Source organism: Heptranchias perlo, chromosome 17, assembly GCF_035084215.1.
Source record: "Heptranchias perlo isolate sHepPer1 chromosome 17, sHepPer1.hap1, whole genome shotgun sequence".
Lineage (NCBI taxonomy): Eukaryota > Metazoa > Chordata > Chondrichthyes > Hexanchiformes > Hexanchidae > Heptranchias > Heptranchias perlo.
Genome location: NC_090341.1, coordinates 33,711,268 through 33,734,876, shown reverse-complemented (window position 1 = coordinate 33,734,876; position 23,609 = coordinate 33,711,268). Strand labels below are relative to the sequence as shown.

At 39.2% G+C, this 23,609-nt stretch overlaps 1 protein-coding gene across 4 annotated transcripts in view; it reads right to left on the bottom strand.

Annotated features, from left to right (window-relative positions):
* Window positions 1-506: 506 nt before the first annotated feature.
* Window positions 507-23,609, bottom strand: part of kbtbd8 (kelch repeat and BTB (POZ) domain containing 8) — a 78,141-nt gene continuing 55,038 nt past the window's right edge. For 2 of the 4 annotated variants that reach the window (XM_067998872.1, XM_067998873.1), the window contains exons 2-4: window positions 15,386-15,593; window positions 13,279-14,393; window positions 507-5,703 (exon numbers count right to left, since the gene is read on the bottom strand). In XM_067998872.1, the coding sequence (XP_067854973.1) occupies window positions 5,240-5,703; window positions 13,279-14,393; window positions 15,386-15,593 (1,787 nt within the window). In that variant the 3' untranslated portion in view covers window positions 507-5,239. Of the gene's footprint in view, window positions 5,704-13,278; window positions 14,394-15,385; window positions 15,594-23,609 lie in introns of those variants that run through there. The other 2 variants (XR_010966110.1, XM_067998874.1) reach the window with 2 other exon arrangements.

Genomic DNA, 23,609 nt, shown 5'->3' with positions numbered 1-23,609 from the left:
TCCTCTATCGCAATACCATATTCCCGCTCTATCCCCATACCCTTTGATGCCTTGTGTCTAGAAATCTATCTAGCTCCTTCTTAAATATATTCAGTGACTTGGCCTCCACAGCCTTCTGTGGTAGGGAATTCCAAAGGTTCACCACCCTCTGAGGAAAGAAATTTCTCCTCCTCAGTCCTAAGTGTCCTACCCCGTATCCTGAGACTGTGACCTTGTTCTAGACCCCACCAGCCATGGGAAACATCCTCCATGCATCCAGTCTGCCTGGCCCTGTTTAGTATGAAGCAAATAGATTTTTTGCCCAAGACAAGCTACAAAGCAGTAGAAGCTGGTAAATTGATGTGCAGGAGAGATGCCCTTTAAACATTCCATAAGGAAATCACAGCCATAGTGCTCCAAAAAAGGTGTTAAGTCTTATGTTCCCCACTATATTTATTGGGGTTACTTTGTGGCATGGAGGATTACTGTATATAGAATATATTTTTAAAATCAGAGAAACACTCAACCATCTTTTAACCTGTTTATTTCAAGAATATATAGTTTAATTTCATTACAAGTCACACAGTACTTTAAAAACACCACTTATCAAGTAAACCAGCTTATCCCATCTGAACACCAATCCTGAAGCATTCAATTCAAATCATGTGCAAGTACAGCTAGATGTCATTTTACAATCTCAAAAAATTCAAGTGATACATATAAACCTGAACATACATTTCAAGTCACATCAAAAATGTTAACTATAGCTAAGTCTTTGCACACAATGGAATGAGCAGCTTTGACAGCTGAAGCAAAAAAAATTCAGCAAATCTACAGTGCAAATATATCTAAATTCTTCTACAAAAATGCAGATTCAAATTCACAAATCAGAAACCAGCTTTTGTATTTGTACAATGCAAGTCAGATGGGTTAACCACCACATGGGGCAATGAGGGCTCACTTGCTAAACCAATTTGAAGCTATATTTAATTTTCCAAGCTAATTCAATTCCATTTTTTCCCCCAGAAGTCAACAGCCTCTAAAAATAAAAAGATTGTCCTAAACAGCAGCAATGTTGTTTAATTTAGAAAACAGGGTTTCTGAAAATTAAACATTACACTCTTCCATGGTATAGCTTCTTACACTACTTCATGCAACACTATCTGGAAAGGTGCTTCAAAAAGTTCGCAGTTACAAGTTGTACAGTGGTTAAAAATACAAAAAGATTGGAGCTAAAGTACTCCATAATGAAAACTCCATGAATCAACAAAAAAAAAAAAAATCACAGTTTGAAATTATCTTGGGGGATTTCTGTGGTGCACTGTTGTATGAGCTGCAGTCAAACAACCATATTAAGATGGTATAACTAACCTCTAAACAATGCCACACCTAAAAAATTATTGCCCATAGAACATTTATCTGGACCTTCATTATTGCTTTTAACCTAATGTAGTACTCAGAATATTCCCCACATACAGCATTCAAGGAAAACTAAGTTTTGCTATTTTGATTTCATAAAATATAGCTGCCATATTAACGTTTCTCCAGGCAGAAACTAATGAATGTTTATTCCAGATTTCCTCCATTCCCATTAGGTGTGGGTAAAGTACAACAGTTTGTAGACAGAACTCCCCCTCCAAAAGAGGTTTTAAATAACTTCAAGCATCTAAGAGGAAAGAAAAATTAGATGAGATATTTTGAAGTATATAAAAATTGGAAAAATGTACAATACCAGCTATAATATAAAGGCATTTAACCTATTAAGATGCACCATCTAGTACATAAAGACTACCTATGCTGCAACCAGTCACATACAATAGTGGGGGTTCTGTGTTAGTTTGAAGCAACAACCAAAATGTGAACAGACCAAGTCTACTCATTAGCCAGTAGCTTGCTTACCAGTTCACTCAAGGTATTGAAACTTCAGATCTTCTAAACTCTGGCTAATATAACCAGCAGCTATTGTGGACACCCAGAATGTTGCCATACATACTACTACACAATTTATAGGGCTTCTGAGATTTGGTTATATCTCAAAACTTTTTGCCACAAGCAGTGTGACTAAGGTAGCATGGAGCTCTGGTATTCAAAGCTGCAAAAAACAGATACAGGAAAACAAAATTCTCCATCCCTCTTTGGGTGGAACAAATTCAAGAGTTTCAATTGGAGATGGACCAGCCAATTGAAACCCAGTGCCAAACATCTCCAGTTCTGGTATAGCACTCATGGGCTCAAATGGTGTTTCATCTGGTATTTAGCACCCCCATGACACTAGTGTGCTTCCATTTCACACACTATTTTTAAATAAGATCTGAATGTGTAATTTGTGGGTAGTTCAGTGCCTAGTTCCTAGTCATTTTATGTAGTACCTTATAGCCAGAGAAAGTTCCCGTCAGTGGCAACTAGAGCTCAGGTATATATATCAAAGTGTGTGCAAACCCAATGCACCACCCAGTCCCTAAAAGGCAATAATCATACTGTCAATGTATCACCTATTTCAATAAAAACACCCAGCTCCTCCAGAGTTATATTCAAAAACCAATTAAATCACAATTGATTGCATTGTTTGAGCTACTTACAAGTGCAGAGAACACCATGCTTTCAGAATCAGTGATACCCACTGCTCACTAGATGAAAAAAAACAAAGTTGTGAAATTATTTTTATGCCAGGACTCATGTGGGTTGAATACTACATATCCATCAATTAGGGATTTACTTATTCACTGACAGTTTGACTGAACAGCACTTAGATTACATTGGCTTATCTGGTCCTTTTAGGCCATCAATTCATTGTAGGTAATTTGTCAATGAGATGATTCTAGCATTGCATTATGGACATTAGGAATTTAAAGTGTATCCTCACTTGAATGAAATGCAAAGACACTGTCAGCACTTGGTGTTGCAATTTCTACAGTAAGGTTTAATTTACAGACTTTCTGCTAAGGTGTCCAGTCTATTAGAAATTGTTAAGTGAAACTACAAAACATTTAGATGACAATATATAGAACAAATCAAATCTACTGGTTGTAGACTAGGAAACCTCAAATCAGTGCAGCTTCAAATTATTTAAGAGGAAATTTAAAAACTTGGAAAAGTCAATCTTAATTCCTTCCAACTAAAGTTAATGTCAAGGCTGATGGGCAAGGATGCAATTAGGACCACTAGGCAGTCTGTGGCACTTACATGCTGTTGTAGAATCAAGAGTTCCCCCATAGATGGATTTTACAACTCAATCTTTTTCCTGGGAAGATTTTATATGCTAATGCAGAGCAAGATGAATTAGTGCCATCTAGTGCATGCAAGCTATTTGCTGCATTAGGTACATGTTTGTTATTTTCATTCAATTTTAAAGAGCTTGTCAACTTTGTTTAGTGCATAAAGAACCTGTTACATGTGTATTGAACTTCTGTTCCAAAAAGAAAAACAGGCCAAGGTAAGCAAGTTAATGATCTTAAAATAAGAAAATGCAGCTTTAATAAGTCACTTATATGTGCAGCTTGTCAGAACTGCTGGAAATGTCTAATATTTTAATGTTACTTTATGTGCCAAGGAGGAATGGTTTTGAAATACAAGATTTAAAACTCAGCTTTTAAGACAGAACTATATCAAAACAGAGCAGACAACAGAAGTTTTGGGTAGTGGCCAGAATTGTGTAGAACAAGTGCATAGGAAACAGTTCAACTAAATAAATTAACATTTTATTCCCATCAGTATATCTTTAAGAATGGCACAAGTCTGGTCAAGGATCCAACTTGAATTTGCATCATGGTGTCCAGTGATTACCAGATTAAATACCAGGCTAATTATGGTTTTGTGCCATGTACAGATTTGTACAAACTGAAAATGAAATGTATTTTTTGTATTAGTTTTGCCTGGAAATTGAGCTCTAACAAGCACATGCACATCTGCACTGATGAGCAGAACGTAGAGGGGGATACAATTAAAATAGGGCACTCAGTATAACCAACATTAGGAAAACTGGTATGAATGTCAAACCAGTCTGAGATAGGAATGGTTTACATCTGTACCAATTCACCATTGTTTAGGTGAATTATGCTGCACAAAAGGTTGGAGTATAAACAGTGCATGAAAATAAGATTTACTGCTATGTAACACAAAAATGTCAGTGCTCCTACTTAGAAGGAAGGCAATCATTCATGGTTTTCAGCTTCTGCAGTAGTTGTATTCAAGGGGAAAAAATTATTTTCACAACACTATCCACTTCAAGTTACAAAATGAGATTCAACATCACAGCGATTAGTCCGTTCAAATTAACAACGGACTCAACTTTGAGCCATTGCCAGCTGCAGCACAAAAGGTAACTGGTAAAGTTCTATTTTTACTGCAGCACCACACTTGAAAGTGACCACTGCTAACTGAAGCCATTTCTCTCCAAAGATTAGGAATTTAGTTTACAAAGGGGATAGTTTGTTTTCCACTCTGCTCCACCCTAAAACACTATATACCCTGTTATTACAATAGGTAGATGCACCTAATTATATCCACTTCATTAACTGGCTAAAGGGTTGCCACTTGTTAATTGCATATTTTCAGTCTTTCAAAGCTGTGTAGTTAAAACTGAGATTTACCGAAGCTCTTCAGCAATGAAGGGACAGAGTGAAATAACTTTACATACCTGCTATTCTATGCAATGTGTACTAATTCCAAGACTTGATCCCAGTACAACATTTTAATTAAGTCACTGGTTAGCCCAGGTGTAGAAATCATTCAACTCACTTGCTTCTCATTAAGATCTAGCCACCAAAATACCTTCACATTTGAGTCAGGTAACTAAATGCAAAATGGTCATCTCAAATGTAGACACTTCAAAATTAACAGTATCTGTTATTTAACAAATTTATACCCGTATGTCTCATTAAAGGCTTCAGTTTTTCCATACCATTGGGCAAAGCAACTTACTGCTAAGCTGAATTTTGCCTGCTAGTCTGCATAGTTTTAAGATTGCCAGGCAATGGACAACTGGAATACTACAATTCAAGTGATGCCATTGAATGAGCCAGCTAAAAATAAAAAAGATAAGCTATAATCCATGTAAGTAATTGCACTTATATTCCCCAGCACCAGTGAAAAGTTAGTAAAATTTGGTTACAAAACTAAACTTCTGAATCAGCTCAAAACACTGCTACTTTCAAAAGCACCCATCCGGTCTCATTAGTGCTTTTAAAACAGCCATTTTGATTACACAAAATACTGTTAGCCCATGTCACACCGTTAGTTCATGCAAGTTGCCAAAAGAAAATCAAAACACTTTCTGAAGACATTGTGGATAAAGTTTGGCAACAACACATTCAAAATGGCGGCCAAGGTCCCATAGCTTGTCTGGTGACTCATACACTTTCTTCCATTGATCAGATTCTTCTTCATACTGGTACAAAGAGTTCTTCCGGCTTGTACGGAAAACGTGTTCCTCCACCACCACTTGTGTTGCTCGCACAAAAAGGTGCAGTTTGTTAAGGAACACGATGAGTTTAATGTAGGGATTGGTAGACTGATCCAGTGGAAGGTCCTTCTTCCGTAGCCATTTATTAAGTTGGATGTCATAAGTCTCTACAGTAAGCATCCGTTGATGTGCTTTACAAATGCCAGCTACATAGTAGATAGAATCTTTGCAGACAGCAGACAGTCCCTGGGATCGAGGCACGTTCATTGGTGTTAGACAGCCCCAGTAGTCTTTATGAGGGTTGTAGCACAAGAAAAATTCACCTAAACAAAAGAAATACGCAATTTAGACTTCATGCCCAACTCAATCATTGAAGCTAGAGTTCTGTAATCCAACTCATTACAAAAGCAAGAGAATTAATTAATTGCTATGCTAAATCCTGTAGTCAGTGCACTGGACCAACCAACTGCACCAGTGATGGACGAGTTTACACACAATTGCTGTAATGCTGAGCTTTGGATTCCAACCGCATTACTGTGGGACCAAGGCATCCGTAGACATTTCCCTGAGCTGGGTTCAGAACACTATTGACAAGATGTGGAAACTGATCACTTGTCCGGCCACAGATATGCATGGCAGTGGAGGTAGAGATATATAACTGAGATTCAAGTTATCCCACATATTAAAAGTAAACACTGAACACAACCATGGATTTTTCTTCAGTTCACCAAGTCCCCACATCTTGTTGACAAATGTAACAAAGGAAAAGCTTTGGGGGGGGGGGGGGGGGGGGCGGGGAGAAGAGGGAGAAAGAGAAAAAAAAGGGGAACACCCAACTGTGATGGGTATGGACAAATGGCTGGGCATTTAATCCATAGTATCCCACATATTTCATTTATGTTCTTAAATCACAGCCCCATGGTAGCCCAAGCCTGGTACTTAAAGCCATGCTTACAGCTTTTGTTTGATTTCAGGATCACAATGGGAGGTGTGCATTTGGACCTAATTTAGTACTGGCATTCAGGCAACATTAATGACCAGTTTCCCATTGATGGTTGAAACATTTTGTTGCAAATTCAAGTGCTACTTTCTGCAACTGGGGAGTACATATTATACAAGTATAAAAGTACACCAAGATTACACCAGAGCTTGCACAATGCCCCATTTCATAATCAGTCACAGTAGATAAAACCTGAAACAAGTGCTATTCCATGGAACAGTGTCAGAATATTCTCAAGAGAATAATTCATTTTTATTGTGTACATTAACACCATGTGGTAATGCATCATCAATAAGCTCAGCATTATAACCTACTAGCACTCAATTTTTGCAGAAAATTGTTAGTTGTTCCCAGTCTCCCAATCCCCATTACCTACTTTTAAAAACATAAGAAATAGGAGCAGGAATAGGCCAATCAGCCCCTCGAGCCTGCTCCGCCATTCAAGATCATGGCTGATCTGATCCTAATCTCAAATCTAAATTAATGTCCAATTTCCTGCCCGCTCCCCGTAACCCCCAATTCCCTTTACTTCTAGGAAACTGTATTTCTGTTTTAAATTTATTTAATGATGTAGCTTCCACAGCTTCCTGGGGCAGCAAATTCCACAGACTTACCACCCTCTGAGTGAAGAAGTTTCTCCTCATCTCAGTTTTGAAAAAGCAGCCCCTTATTCTAAGATTATGCCCCCTAGTTCTAGTTTCACCCATCCTTGGGAACATCCTTACCGCATCCACCCGATCAAGCCCCTTCACAATCTTATATGTTTCAATAAGATCGCCTCTCATTCTTCTGAACTCCAATGAGTAGAGTCCCAATCTACTCAACCTCTCCTCATATGTCTGCCCCTGAATTGCAATTAAAAGTCCAACATACCAAAACAAGAATTTAAGCAGCTACAAAATCCAAGACAAAACCACTGATGACTGGCTAAGTTCCATCGAGACAGTTGAGATGTATAAAATATATACTGCCAACTTGTATGCTGCATGGAGATTTATTTTTGGCACTTTTACTGTAATGACAAAACCACTGATTAAATAATTTTCAGAAGCTACTCTGAAAAATCAGTTACATATTTTAAAAATTCCAATACAAAACAAAGGTTTAGGAATCCATGAAAATGGCATGGAGGATACTCTGCATAGTCATTGTTTCCAAGTGTTAAATTTAAAATAGAAAATAGGCTGCAAATGCACAACTATATACTAGAAGCAGCAAAGGGGATATGGACAAGCAGGCCGATTTCAGCTGCAATTTTTTTTCTAACAGATTTTTATTTTGCAAAAACTCTTGCTCCTCCCTCAGTTTACTGCATTGCTGCTACTGGATCATATTGATCCTCTCTTCAGGTACAGTGTCTCCCTTTTTCTCCCCCTGTCGCCCCTCCCCAAATATACCTTAGGTATCAATTTTTGTCTGATTACACATCTGAAGCATCTGGCATGGTATAAGAGTTATGCAAGTTGCACATTAAATGCTAGTTTTTATTTTGTTCGAAACATCTGCTCAATTCTAAAATCATTTTTAAAGCATTAAATTCCCACTTTGCTGGATAGTGGATTTTTATGCAAAAATTAGGAAGGTAGTGGCAGAGAGTCAAACAGACTTACATCACAATTGGTAATACAAGAGTTAAAGGGAAAGGGAGGAATGAGAATATAGGAACAGCTTTAAAGCAAACTTTTATACCATTTAAACTAATATGCCCCTTTCCTGCAATTCATCTTTCACGTACAGATTTGCACATCCCAATGCTATACCTAGTGTACATAAAGTTAGTCCTCATTTATTTTGCACCCTAGGTACTGCAGATTTATACTCTGCTAAACTCTGTGTCATTGCTTATTGGAACAAAGAGGGAAAAAATGCATTACTCTGTGAAAGTTGCAATTAAAACAATGTTTTTCAACTTGATTGGGTCTGAAAACTAGGCTGGGTACATCATGTGACAGATTTACCACCAGTACTTGTTTTTAAATTTTGATAGACTTCAAAAGACTAGCAATGTTTTTGTTCAAGTGGGGATAGTAAATTGATGGACTCTCATTGCTTGCCACTAGGGGGTTAGTATCAAGGACATCAGACTATATAGCTCCTTCTATACTGCCCAGTTTTATAAACCCTGCCTCATAAGAATCATACTCCATTAATGTGACATTTCCTACAATAACTACTCCTGTGTCCTCAATGCCATTGCATTATGGCCAGTTTTGCATTGGATCCTGAATATCCAACAATTTCATTCCAAGAGATTTTCATCCTACCAAACAAACTGATTTGAACCCCAATCCCAGAGGTTAAAGGGCAGTGCTATAACTCAGTATATTACCCAGATCAAAAGTCAGACCCACACCCAAAATGCAACAGCCACAACACAAAAAAGTGTTAAATCAGCTCCATTGTAAGTGTAAGCATCCTGATTGATTCATTAATTTAGTGGGGAAAAGGTACTTTTATTACACTGCACATCCACCTTTCTTCCTCTCCTCCCCCACACCATTGCCAACACCTCATTTCAAAGAGCTGTATACCAGTAGCTTTGTGTGATATGAGCAGCTCCACTAAAACACCAAAGATGTTGACATGATCTCAACATAAACTGAAAAAATTGTTTAAACTTGCAATGGTTTTGTATTTAGTCTTTATCAGAAGTACTGTTCACTGGGTAAACTATCCCCTTTTGCTTTTTTGAGCAAGGAGGTTTAGTGCAGGAGTAAGTTTCCTTAGAACCATACAAATTTGCAGTACAGAAGGAAGATATTTGGCCCATAATGTGTTGGCTGTTTCAGCAATCCAAACCAAATCTAATCCTACTGCTCTACTCAGCTTGTACCTGCCTCAGCTTCAAATATTTATCCACTTGTCCCTTAAAAGATTCACTGGTCTGTGCCTCAAACCATCCTGTGACAAAGATTCCATGTGCCAAAAACCCTGTATAAAGACTTTTTCCAAACTCCCTCCTCACCCAGTTGATGACCCCTCAAACTATTCAACCAAGAGAGTCTTCCCCGGTGCATAACTATTAAAAAAAAAGCTGTTTTCCTCAACTGAGAAATTAGCCCCTGTATCTCAAGTCTCTTCACAGAACTCGAGTTTACTGTCCCTGGCACCATTCTAATGAATCTGAGTACACTAAGGCTTTAAATGTACTTTGGATAATGAGGTACCAAAAACTGCACAGTACTCCAATTGTGGAGTAACAAATGTTTAGTATAACTTCACTACTCTTGTACTCAAGCCTCTATTTATAAAACAAAATTCTACTGGCCTTATGGCTTTATCTACCTGCACGTGCACTGGCAGTTATGAATTTGAATGTGTAGTTCTGTTCATACATACTCTTCAGTATCTTGCCATTATGTGTATACTCCCATGCCTCAATTTCTCTCCCAAAATGTATTTACCTCACTTCATGTTAAATTGTATCTGCCTGTCCATACCCTTAACCTACCAATGTCCTCTTAAAGTCTGACCACTAGTTGCCAAACCATTTATATAGATCTCAAAAAGTAGACCTAGCAACACTTGGGGTACATCACTTCCAACTATACACTGGCGCACTGTGGCTGCAGTGTGTACCATCCACAGGATGCACTGCAGCAACTCACCAAGGCTTCTTCGACAGCATCTCCCAAACCCGTGACCTCTACCACCTAGAAGGATAAGAGCAGCAGGCACATGGGAACACCACCTGCACGTTCCCCTCCAAGTCACACACCATCCCGACTTGGAAATATATCGCCATTCCTTCATCGTCGCTGGGTCAAAATCCTGGAACTCCCTTCCTAACCGCACTGTGGGAGAACAGTCACCACATGGACTGCAGCGGTTCAAGAAGGCGGCTCACCACCACCTTAGAGGGCAATAAATGCTGGCCTCGCCAGCATCCCGTGAACGAATAAAAAAATACGTGGCTTCATTAAAAAAACGTAACTACATCAAATCACCGGTAAAATGATGTGCAAGTTCTTACAGCCTGACACCAGGTTATAGTCCAACAGTTTTATTTTAAATCACAAGCTTTCGGAGCTCACCTCCTTCGTCAGGTGAGTGAAGGGGTTCTAAAAACGCATAGCATATATAGTCAGAGAACAATGCCTGGTGATTACAGATAACCTTTCCAACTACCCCCTATAACACCTCACCTGGGAGACTATCACAGCAATCAAAGGTGTCGTTGGTGTTCAGACAGGTTAGCCACAGAAAACATTACATCCCAGTATACTGAATACACAATGGGTCAGGAGACAGTTGTATTAAAAACACAACTTTTTTCCCCACTGGTGGGTTTACGTGTAGCGTGACATGAACCCAAGATCCCGGTTGAAGCCGTCCTCATGGGTGCGGAACTTGGCTATCAACTTCTGCTCGACGATTTTGCGTTGTCGTGTGTCTCGAAGGCCGCCTTGGAGAACGCTTACCCGAAGATTGGTGGCTGAATGTCCTTGACTGCTAAAGTGTTCCCCGACTGGGAGGGAACCCTCCTGTGTGGAGATTGTTGCGCGGTGTCAGTTCATCCGTTGTCGCAGCGTCTGTATGGTCTCGCCAATGTACCATGCTCCGGGCATCCTTTCCTGCAACGTATGAGGTCGACAATGTTGGCCGAGTCACAGGAGTATGAACCATGTACCCGGTGGGTGGTGTCCTCTCGTGTGATGGTGGTATCTGTGTCGATGATCTGGCATGTCTTGCAGAGGTTGCCGTGGCAGGGTTGTGTGGTGTCGTGGACACTGTTCTCCTGAAAGCTACCTCATACGTTGCAGGAAAGGATGCCCGGAGCATGGTACATCGGCGAGACCATGCAGACGCTGCGACAACGGATGAACGGACACCGCGCAACAATCGCCAGACAGGAGGGTTCCCTCCCAGTCGGGGAACACTTCAGCAGTCAAGGGCATTCAGCCTACAATCTTCGGGTAAGCGTTCTCCAAGGCGGCCTTAGAGACACACGACAACGAAAAATCGTCGAGCAGAAATTGATAGCCAAGTTCCGCACCCACGAGGACGGCCTCAACCGGGATCTTGGGTTCACGTCACGCTACATGTAACCCCACCAGCGAAAAAAAAAGTTATCTGTTTTTAATACAACTGGACATTCTCTCTCTGCCTTTCGGGTCTCTGTCTTTGTAATCTGACCCATTGTGTATTCAGTATACTGGAATGTAATGTTTTCCGTGGCTAACCTGTCTGAACACCAACAACACCTTTGATTGCTGTGACTGTCTCCCAGGCGAGGTGTTATAGGGGGCAGTTGGAAAGATTCTCTGTAATCATCAGGCATTGTTCTCTGACTATATATGCTATGCGTTTTTAGAATCCCTTCACTCACCTGACGAAGGAGGTAAGCTCCGAAAGCTTGTGATTTAAAATAAAACTGTTGGACTATAACCTGGTGCTGTGCAAGTCCTTACATTTGTCCACCTCAGTCCATCACCGGCATCTCCACAAAATGATAGGAGTAATCCAATTTTTGAATGTGGTCTACTGCCAGGATATTCATCTTACAGATGATAAAGATAAAACAATTTAAGCAAAAGACTAAATCAATTAAACATGAATTTGTAGGTCTCCAATAAATTACACAACTTAAACGCAGGCTAGTGGCACAGTAGCACCATGTAATAAAGCAGCAATGTAATCCATCACTCCTGTTCAAACCATGTGGTGAAATATCAATCAGTTCAAATCATGCAATTTGATTACAGGAAACAGTTATCCATTACCATCCACTAGGTGTGACAAGGATAACTTTTCACAACAGAATAAAACCATACCATAATGTCAACTACAGCATTTCATGGCAACATCACATATCAAGAGACGTTATGATTTTATTTCACTGTTCCATCTTAACCTTTTAATTGGTAATACACCTTCAGTTATGCTCAATTCACCAAGAAATGCATCTCTCTCTACCCCACCCCTGAGCACGGAGACAGAGGGGTGAGTGTTTTTTAAAAAAAACTTTCTGGGTTATATGTCTTTATCTCCCTATGCAATCATTGCATTTCAAGCTAAAGAGAGATAGTGCTAAAAATAGTTACTTCAATCTTGGACTTCTAATATTTCCACCCCCATACTGAGTAACAACTGCTCTATCATAACCAAGGTGACTGGCACATCAAGAAACTGCAATTATGAATTGGTATGCAGGCTAATATTAAATTGACTTATAAATATTGTTTATTAATCCCCTTCTCTTCCTCTCCCAACTCCCAAGTTTGTACAGCCAATCTCACCTAATTTGCACCTCGCCAGCATCATTCCTGAGTCCTAGCAGATGCTGCAGTTCTGGGAATGCCATATCCCACAATAGATTTAGATCCTGGAGCAGCAGCATCAGGCAAGAGCCATGATAACTTTTTACATGGCAAGATTTTAGATTCCACAAGAATACAACTGCAATTTTTCAGTTTAAGGTCAGTATCAACTTTAGAACTGCTTTTAGTTTTATGTTGGAGCCAAAGTTCTGACAATTATTGCATTAAAAAGATTGAATTTGAAGTGCTAGAGCTGAACTTTAATACAGGGATAAGTAGTACCCTTACTAAGCAAGTACCCCAATTACTAGTATTCTAATCAAAATATCTCAAAATAAAAATGCTGCTTCACCTGTCCACTACCCATGAACAAAGACTGCTAGTACTAGCTCCAATAATCATATTGAAGCTGGTGCAGTGCTGCTCCAGTTAGCTGGGCAATCTCTAATTTAGCTCAAGTCTTAGCAGATGGACTTCCACCAACAGCTGGCATCAAACATGGTAGAGCAGTGATTAGAGTAAATCAAAATGACTGACATCTTCTCACATCAGAGCAAATTAGTGAATTGCTTTATGATTAATTTTCACCATGATATGCAATGTAATACAAAAGGTGCAAAACGCACCCACCCCCTTACCTTGTAACACATAGATATTATCTTGATACTCCACAGCAGTGTGAAACTCCATGGCAACAGGCATCGGACAGACAGCTATCCAGCAATTGTCCCTGCCATCATAGCACTCCACTGATTTTAGTGCATTTCGCCCATCGCCTTCATACACCCGACCTCCAATTGCATAAATTTTACTACAATAGACTAGTTTACATCCTATTCGTGCCCTCAGCAATGGAGCTCTGGGTAGCCATCTGTTTGTTGCATGGTCATACATCCAGAAATCGCTCTCTGCTTTGTGATCTATAGATACATCGCTGTTACTTGGCCTGTAACCTCCTGCAATATAAATGTCATTATCGGGTGACACCAGGATTCCCACCTCCCTTAAATCATTGGGAGGCTTGCATAATTTGAAGACTTCTCCTGTGACAGTATCTAAACAAGGCACAGTTTGTTTCTTTCCTGAGTGTTTGTTGGCAGCCTCAAAGCAGATAATCATCTGTGAAGCAGTCATACCAAGCCTTGGCCTACAGCCATCAGCCCCATCATCATGTCTCTCTTCTATGGAGTTTCTAGCCATAGCCTGTGCAAAAGTGCAAGGGATTTTCTGTAAAAAGGTCTCCTCCATGAGAGGTACACGTATACATTTGGCAAAAATGTCTGCAAGATGTGGCTCCCTTTTGTCTCTGTTATGCTCAAGCCACTGAATTATGCTTTCGTAAACACACTCTTCCTTTTCCACATTTAGATCATCACTGTTTAGAATGCTTGTTAGCTGGTCTTTAGTCAAATGGAGGAACTCCTGCTCTTTGGCAACACACAAAATTTTTTTTCTAATGTAATCTTGTGATTTCTCCTTCAATTCCTGGTGTCCATAAGCATCAGCAAACATGAAAACCCCAATGGAGTTTTGCGGATCCAGTCGGCTGATCATATACTGGGCACATTGGTCCTGCAAGGACGGAATCTGGAAGAGACTAGCAGCTGTGAAAAGAGCCTGCACGTTGACTTCTGTCAGAGATATTCTGGATGTATATGCATAATCCAACACAAGCCGCATTGCATCATCTTCCACTCCCACAATTCGCACCTCTTTCTGCGTGCTCTCTGTAAGGCCACTTGTGAACATAGACCTATGAAATAAAGAAGCTTAAATGAATTGAACCCATTCTGGAATAAAAGATTTTCATTCATATAGTAAAACATCATACCTCAAAAGCATGTTAGCATATGATTATTTACTTTGCAGTGTAGTGACTTATGGATAAACATGAGCTTTTTTGCACAGCAAGAAACCGCAAAAGCAATGGGGTGAACAACTGATCAATTTGTTTTTGATTATATTGGTTGAAGGAACGTTGGCCAGGACGTTGGGAAAACTCTTATTTGAAGAGATCTATGTGCTCTTTAATATTTACTTGAACTATTGGAACAGCTGGGAGCTCTAAAATTTCATCTGAAAAGACAGCTAGCTCCCTTGGTACTGCACTGGGGCATTAACCTAGATTATGCATTCATGCCCTGGAATGGGGTTTGTACTTTTAACCTTCAAATTTGGAGAAAAATGCTACCAACAGATACTGAAAATCAAATTTCCTGAATTCTCCAATATTTTTAATTATTTTACTTAAGTTTTGTGAAACCACATCTTAATACTGAATAAAAGATGAAAAACTGCTATAATCTACAAAGGTTTGAATAGCTTTGGTATTAAATCTATGGAAAGCTAGCTGCTCAATTTGGTATTTTTTCTACAGAAAAGAAAATTTAGAAAAAGCAATGAAAAACATTTAAAACTAATTTGACTGTGGCTTACTGGAACAAGAATAGGGCTATAATGAAGCTCTGGAATGTTAGAGTCTAGTTCCTTATAACAAGTCTTAAACACTACCTGGAATTAGGCTATTCATTCAATTCCATATCATTTGTACATGGTTGATTAGTTCCAAATTGGTGTTGTAATTAAAGGACTGGAACTTCAAAACATCCACAGATTAGTTTAGATTCAAAGATAAAATGGTTGTTTCAGTTCACATCTCTTGCCCTCATCCCCACCGCTTTGATACGCCATAAGCTGGTTTGTAATATTAGTATGCGACTAGCTACCAAAACAGCAAAAGCGTACCTAAAGTAAGGACTAATTGCAGCGAGTACATTTCGGTGACAGGAAAACGTTTTTCCATGATCTACCTCCACCACAATGTCTGTCAGCTGCCGTTCATCGTACATACATTTAAGCTGCTGCAGAATGCTACATGCATGTGCAGGGTCCATCCCGACATTCTGGCTTGTACTTGAAACTCCATTGTATCCCAGTAAAAATTTATTCAATTCTGTGGAAAAACAGGATACTAGTATTCATTTATATTAGACAAAGACACACCTGATACTCATACAAAATAGTCACACAGACCTCAAACTCAAGGAAACAAAATATAGTTCAAAATATTAAATGATTCTGATGTGTAATATTACACATCTCCAGTACCACGATTGGCCAAAAGGGGACTGTAACTTCAAGGTTTGTCTGTCAGAAATTTCAGTTCTGGTGAGGGGGTCTCTATCTGAAATATTAACCTGTCCTTTCAGATGCTGATGCATCTTGCTTGATGTCTATTTCAGGCAGTTTGTATTTTTATTCCAAAGCACAATTATCAGGACCCTGAGAACAAAGTGGAATATTGGGATTAGTGCATTTCCCCCGACCTAGAACAAAATCTAACCCAATTCCAGAATGTCAAGGCCCTAACAGCAACAGAGGGGAAATGGTCAGCCCCAAGTCCAGAAAAGTTTAGTCAGTCTCAAGCCAGCTCCTAGTAGCTGCAGGTCTGCAACTCAAAACTACTTACAATTCTTAGATACCACTAGGATAGTACACACACTAGTGGAGCAGGAAATGCTTGGTAGTGAAAGGATGCATTACATCTTTACAGCAATAATTGGATACAACAATACATTTCAGCATGCTTAAGTGACAAGGTCCACATTGTAGAGATATAATAGATGCACACCCCCATCACAACTCTCACTCACTAAGTACAGAATTCACAAACATTAAGGCAGTTCCCTCTTACTGATACTCCTACAATATGTTTAATTTGTAAATACCATACTTACAAGGAGTCACATTAAATCCAGAATCTACTTTGTTTGATGTATTTTTAAAAAAAAAATTGTGCAAGACTGGAGGGTAGAACTTATTGTGTACTTAAGTGTTGATAGGGAAGCCAGCCATATTCTGTGGAAATACTTAAAAAACCTACAAGTACTCAAGTGTTCACTGGATCCCAGGACATCATACATACTAACCAGGTGTCATTTTACTGTATTTTGATTGTAGACTTTGATCGATCCCAAATGCCTACACAACATAAATAAAGCATGGGATGTCACTGGAGAGAACAAACTTGTATTAATGCAGTGCCCAAGGGTAGTTGATTCTGCCTGGGTACAGCACTAAGATCTTTTCTACAGCCTTTGGCCAGTCCATCAATTCTCTTCCCCATCCCCCCCCAACCACCATTAATGCAGAAACAAACAAGGACTCCATGGGATCACAATCTCACATTCAAGTTTTACATTAGATGCTGGACCAAGATCAATGTTATTAGATCAGTGAAGCATTAAGTATCATTTAGTGAACAGAAAAATTGAAGTTAAATGTTATAATCTAGTGGAATTGACTGGATCTTTGCTAATGTTTAATTCTTATCTTTTAATAAGCCTGATTTGTACTTCAAGCCTCAATCTTCAAACTTGCACTAGTCTCCCTTGACCTTTTCCCAAATTCTTCATTTCCAACTCTCCACCTAGCATAGGGATTTAATTCTTCTATATGTGGTGAGGTGGAAAGGGAGGAAGAGGAGAAGGGAATTATACATTCAACAAAAACTGTACAAGTTATTGAATTTCAGAAGACTCCTATTGGAAGGGGCTACAGGTGCCTGAATTTCATTAGAAACATTAGATGAAGCTAGGTGCATTTTTCCTTTAAAAAAAGATTTCAAAAATCAAAATCAAATTGAACATGTCAAATTTCAGAATTGAGCAAAGCAGAAAGATTTGGTAGTTGTTGACTAATGTTTTGTAGTAAGGATGCTGCATTAGAAAGGTGAAGAAAACAAACAATGAATCAGGAATGGCATGCAAATTTGTGTTCCCCTCCCACTGTTAAGCCAGAATGCAAAAGGGGGAAGTGAAGTCTAAATACACCAGACCAGAACAACTGCCCCACCCTAAACCCTTGGGAATTCAAAAGGGAATATGTTGAAAGTTGGGGAGGCATGCTAACAGAGTGGGAGAGATGATCTACAGAGCAGCAGTGTGGAAGGATGCAGTGGGACAGGAACAGTAGCCACCTGTTCTTCCTCACCACCACCTTCTGCTTCTTGCTCCCACAACTAGCTTTTTGATAGCAATGCCACCTGATCTCTGCCGCTCCTTGCTGGTGAGAAATATAAGCTGCTTAAAGCACTTACGTTGAGTAAAAATGGTGTGATATTAAATATTGAGTGCATGTAAAAAAAAAGTGAACAGCAAATCTGAGCTACAAAAAGCAGCCAGCAGGTACTGTGCCAAAAAGGTGCAATTGTAAACAATTTTACAACACCAAGTTATAGTCCAGCAATTTTATTTTAAATTCACAAGCTTTCGGAGACTTCCTCCTTCCTCAGGTAAATGTTTCAGGAGCTCCTTGAAGCCTACGCATTTATACATATAGAACAATACATGGTGTTTACAGACTGCCCCTGCAACTGCCCGTTGCCAAGGCAATCACCGTGTTCAGACAGAGAGGTGTCACCTGCAGAACCCCCGAATACACATTCTGCAGGTGACACCTCTCTGTCTGAACACGGTGATTGCCTTGGCAACGGGCAGTTGCAGGGGCAGTCTGTAAACACCATGTATTGTTCTATATGTATAAATGCGTAGGCTTCAAGGAGCTCCTGAAACATTTACCCGAGGAAGGAGGAAGTCTCCGAAAGCTTGTGAATTTAAAATAAAATTGCTGGACTATAACTTGGTGTTGTAAAATTGTTTACAATTGTCAACCCCAGTCCATCACCGGCATCTCCACATCAAAAAGGTGCAAGGAAGAGGGAAAGGGGGAGAAGCAAAATTCAAAAACACAAAGGACAGCAATTGGTTTGAGTTATTTACAGCCATGGATAAACTTACTGGATTCAGTGGAGCTGCCCATGAGGAAACACTTACAAGATGCCCTGGAGCTAAATTATTTTATTTTAAGATTCTGCTAAATCTAAATTCGATCTGCCCACCCTGGTGAATTAAAAGGCTCGCTGGTAGTCAGATTCAAGTGACATTTAGTATGGTAGTCTGTCAAAGTAGATGTGCTGGTAAAAATAATGCTGTATGAATAGTACTAGATAATTTGATACCAACTTCAGTTGAAAAATGTCTACAGACAGGCAGCCATTAACCATTTATGTACAATGGTAGCATGTCTTTTCACAGCAGATACTCATTGAAAATGAATTTAAAAGCTGTAGGTTTTTAAATCACTAGAGTTTTTGCTGGCAGCATTCCTAATGCATATAGAACTATAAGCAAGGCCACTTATGTACAGTTTTCACACTAGTCAGAATATGATCCCAAATACCAGCATCTCATGTTAAAATGTAATTCACACATTGAATTAGCTAGCTAATCAGGAGTATAATTGCAACAAGCACATTGCAACAGTGACAACATTTCTGTTATTGCTTAAATCATCCACACCATCACTTCTTGTTTAATTTGCAAGGGAGGAAACAGGACAGGGAAGTCAGTGACTGACTTTGGGCCAATTCACCAATATTCAAGTTACTTCCTAGTATTAATCCAAATCTACTTCCAGCTTGCCTACCCCAAAATATATTTTTTTTAAATCAATACTTACCACAAAACTGCTTTAGGTAGTTTTAAAAAAGAGCTTTACTGAATACTGATACACATGTCATTTTCACAAAATACTTGACAAACCACAATCTGTCTGATTTAATTTTAATAAAAATCAGACACTCATGCAGGTACCAAACTTTCAACTATATTACTTCACATATGGCCACCAATAGTAAAAAAAGGAATACATTTGAATTTTAAGATGCAGAAAATTAATAGAATGCTCTAGAAAACAACTCCTAAAACTGCAGAAGTAAAAAGCTTTGATTACTCAGTGAGCAAATGAGTATTTGCAAAACTGAACTGCAGTACTACTGGGAGTATCCTGAAGTTTTTTTTTTAAAATGCTGCAAATGAACACCAGCATCCTGGACAGAATTCCTTTAGCTGAAAATAACGGTCAAAATTATCAGCCATGAAGAAAATGACACAACCAACCACAAGCAAGCCAACTGGCTCCAATTTATTTTCAAGTATAAAATGAAACATACTCAAGCGTTTATTAAATAACCAGCACTCTTCAACAGGTGACAGAGTTAAAGCGAGCCTACAGCACAGAAACAGGCCATTCGGCCCAAATGATCTATCAAGTCACCCTTCTCTTTTCTAGAGAAAAGAACCCCAGCCTTTTCTGATAAGTATATCCTCAGTTCTGGTATTATCCCTGTTAATTATTTTTTGCATCTTTTCCCCAATGCCTCTATCCATTTTATAAATAGAGGCCAGCATTGTGCACAGTATTCCCAGTGTGGGCTAACCAAGGTTCTATATAAGTTTAACACAAGTTCTCTGCTTTTCAATTCTATCCCTCCAGAAATGAACTCCAGGGCTTGGTTCACTTTTTAAAAAAAAATAAAAATGGCCTTATTAACCTGCATCACTACTTTGTGATTTATGAATGTGATCCCCTTGCTCCTCTACCCCATTTAGACTATTTATCCAATCAGTATGTGGCCTCCTTATTACCACCAAAATGGACTACCTCGCACTTATCTACAATGAAATTAATTTGCCAATTACTCACCCATTCTGCAAGTTTATTAATGTCTATAAAATAATGAGGGGCATAGATAAGGTAGATAGTCAAAATCTTTTCCCAAAGGTAGGGGAGTCTATAATGAGGGGGCATAGATTTAAGGTGAGAGGGGAGAGATACAAAAGGGTCCAGAGGGGCAATTTTTTCACTCAAAGGGTGGTGAGTGTCTGGAACGAGCTGCCAGAGGCAGTAGTAGAGGCGGGTACAATTTTGTCTTTTAAAAAGCATTTGGACAGTTACATGGGTAAGATGGGTATAGAGGGATATGGGCCAAGTGCAGGCAATTGGGACTAGCTTAGTGGTATAAACTGGGCGACATGGACATGTTGGGCTGAAGGGCCTGTTTCCATGTTGTAACTTCTATGATTCTATTTTGTCACATTCTTCCTTTGTGTTAACCACACCCCCCCAATTTGGTGGTGTCTGCAAATTTTGAAGTTGTACTCCCAATTCCAAATCATTGATGTAAATTGTGAACAGTGGTCTCAGCACCAATCTCTGTGGAACACCAGTTCTCACCTTTTGCCAGTCTGAGTAGCTACCCTTAACCCCTAATCTGTTTTCTAGCCAGCTTGCTATCCATTCTGCTACTTGTCCTGACTCCACATGCTCTGACCTAGTCATGAGTTTACTATGTGGTACCTTTTCAAAATACAAATCTATGACACCTACTGCATTACCATTGTCTACCCTTTGTTACTTCAAAGAATTCAATACGGTTGGTCAAACATAACCTTGCCTTTTGAAACCCGTGCTGATTATATTTTCAGTTTCCAGATGTTATTCAATTACATTGGATTAAAGATTCCATTGTGTGTGTCTATACATAAAAAAAGTGCCTCTACTATCTCTCCCCTAACTTTTAATATGCATTGATCTAATCCATCCAGGCCAGGGGTTTTATCCTCTAAGTTTGACTAGTTTATTATCTACCCCCCCCCACCTTCCTATCTTAAACATCTTTCTCATTTTTGTTCTCTAATGCCGTGCCCACCTTGTTAGTCTCCCTGGTAAATACTGAGGCGCTATTCAATATTTCAGCCATTTCACTATTACCTGTGAGTTTATGTTGTGCATCCCTTAGTGGCCCTGTCCCTATTCTGAGAGTGAGTGAGAAAATATATATCATTTCTTTTTATGCACCATGGTAATTTAATTTTGTAGTTCCTCTTTGCTTTCCTAACCTCTTCATATTCCCCTTGGTCATCCTCTCCTTTATTGTCTATCTACTTGAGTATGCCTTTTTCTTTAGTTTAAATTTTGCATCTCTATTCATCCGTGGTGTTGCATTATCGGCTACTTACAAAATTAAGTTTAAACTAAAGCAAGAAGGAAAAGGGATGCAGTGCAAATTAGACAATTCAACTAATGTCACTCCAAAGTCAGACCAAAGTTCCTTGTTGATATTTTCATTGATGTTCACATTGAATTAAGGGCAATCATGGAATACACACTGGTGGAGAGATACAGAACTGAAATCATGTATGGATGGTGCAGTTTTTTTTAAAAACAGTGCACAAAAACCAAAACTGAATTGAAGCAAACAACTGTACAAAATTAAGAGGCCAAATTGTATTATACAAAATTAAACATGTGATCACTATTCAAGACGAGAGTTCTATTAGGGTATAAAAAAATCTAATTATTCTAAGTTTGTGATGTGCAATTTGACTCCACGTCAACCTAAACAGGTTCAAATTAGAGAAATCCAGAGTATATGTTAATCAAAGTTAGCCTTTTTCAGTTTATCATATGCTTCTTGTTTACTCAAAAACTTGCATTTATATAGCACCCTTCACAAAAGAAAACATCCCAAGATGCTTCACAAGAGCATAAATAGCCAAATATTGATAGTCAAAGAAGGAGATATCAGGCTATTAGGAGATGACTAAAAACTTGGTCAAAGGGGTAAGTTTTGAGGATCTTCAAGCCTGCTCTGCCATTCAATAAGATCATGGCTGATCTACCTCAACTCCACTTTCCCACCCTATCCCCATATCCCTGGATTCCCTTAGTATCCAAAAATCTACCAATCTCAGTCTTGAATTTACTCAATAACTCAGCATCCACAGCCTTCTGGAGTAGCAAGTGCCAAAGATTCACAACCCTGAGTGAAGAAATTGTTTCCTCATTTCAGTCCTAAAAGGCTGACCCCTTATCTTGAGACTATGATCCCTAGTGCTAGACTCTCCAACCAGGGGAAACAGCCTCTCAGCATCTACCCGGTCAAGCCCTCAGATTTTTATAAAAGATTATCTTTCAATGAGATTACCCTTCATTCTTCTAAACTCCATAGAATATAGGCCCAATCTACTCAATCTCTCCTCATAGGAGAACCCTCACGCTCTCAGGAATTGATCTAGGGGTATAAACTGGGCGACATGGACATGTTGGGCCGAAGGGCCTGTTCCCATGTTGTAAACTTCTATGACTATCTAGTGAATCTTCGTTGCACCCCCTCTAAAACGAGTATATCCTTCCTTCTTAAAGCTGTACATAGGTGTGGTCTCACTAGAGCCCTATATTATTACAGCAAGACCTCCTTACTTTTATACTCCAACCCCCTTACAATAAAGGCTAACAGACCATTTGCCTTCCTAATTGCTTGCTGTACCTGCATGTTAACTGATTCATGTACAAGGACACCCAAATTTCTCTGGACTACCAGCATTTTTGAGTCATCTTTTAAAACAATATTCTGCTTTTCTATTCTTCCAACCAAAATGGATAATTTCACATTTCCCCACATTATACTCCATCTGCCACCCGCTCACTTAACCTGTCTATATCCATTTGCAGCCGCCTCATAGCTTACTTTCCCACCTAGCTTTGTATCAACAAACTTGGATACATTACACTTGGTCCCCGCATCCAAGTATAAGTGGTGCGTGTGCGTGCGCATAAAAAAAAACACTGATCCTTCTGGCAACCCACTAATTACAAACCTGCCAACCTAAAAACGACCTGTTTATTCCTACTGTTTCCTGTCTGTTAACCAATCTATGCTAATATATTAGCCCCAATCTCATATGGCACCTTATTGAATGCCTTTTGAAAAATCCAAATATGCTACATCCACTGGTTTCCCCTTATCTACCCTGCTAGTTACACCCTCAAAAAAATCTAAGATTTGTCAAACATGATTTCCCTTTCATAAAAACATGTTGACTCTGCCTAACATATGATTTTCTAAGTGCCCTGTTATTATGTCCTTAACAGATTCTAGCATTTCCCTACTACGGATATCAGGCTAACTGGCCTATAGTTCCCTGTTTTCTCTCTCCCTCCTTGCTTGAATAGCAGGATTTACATTTGCTACCTCCCAATCCACGGGGACCGTTCTGGAACCTAGGGAATTCTGGAAGATCAAAACCAATGCATCCATTATCTCTGCAACCTAATACCCTAGGAT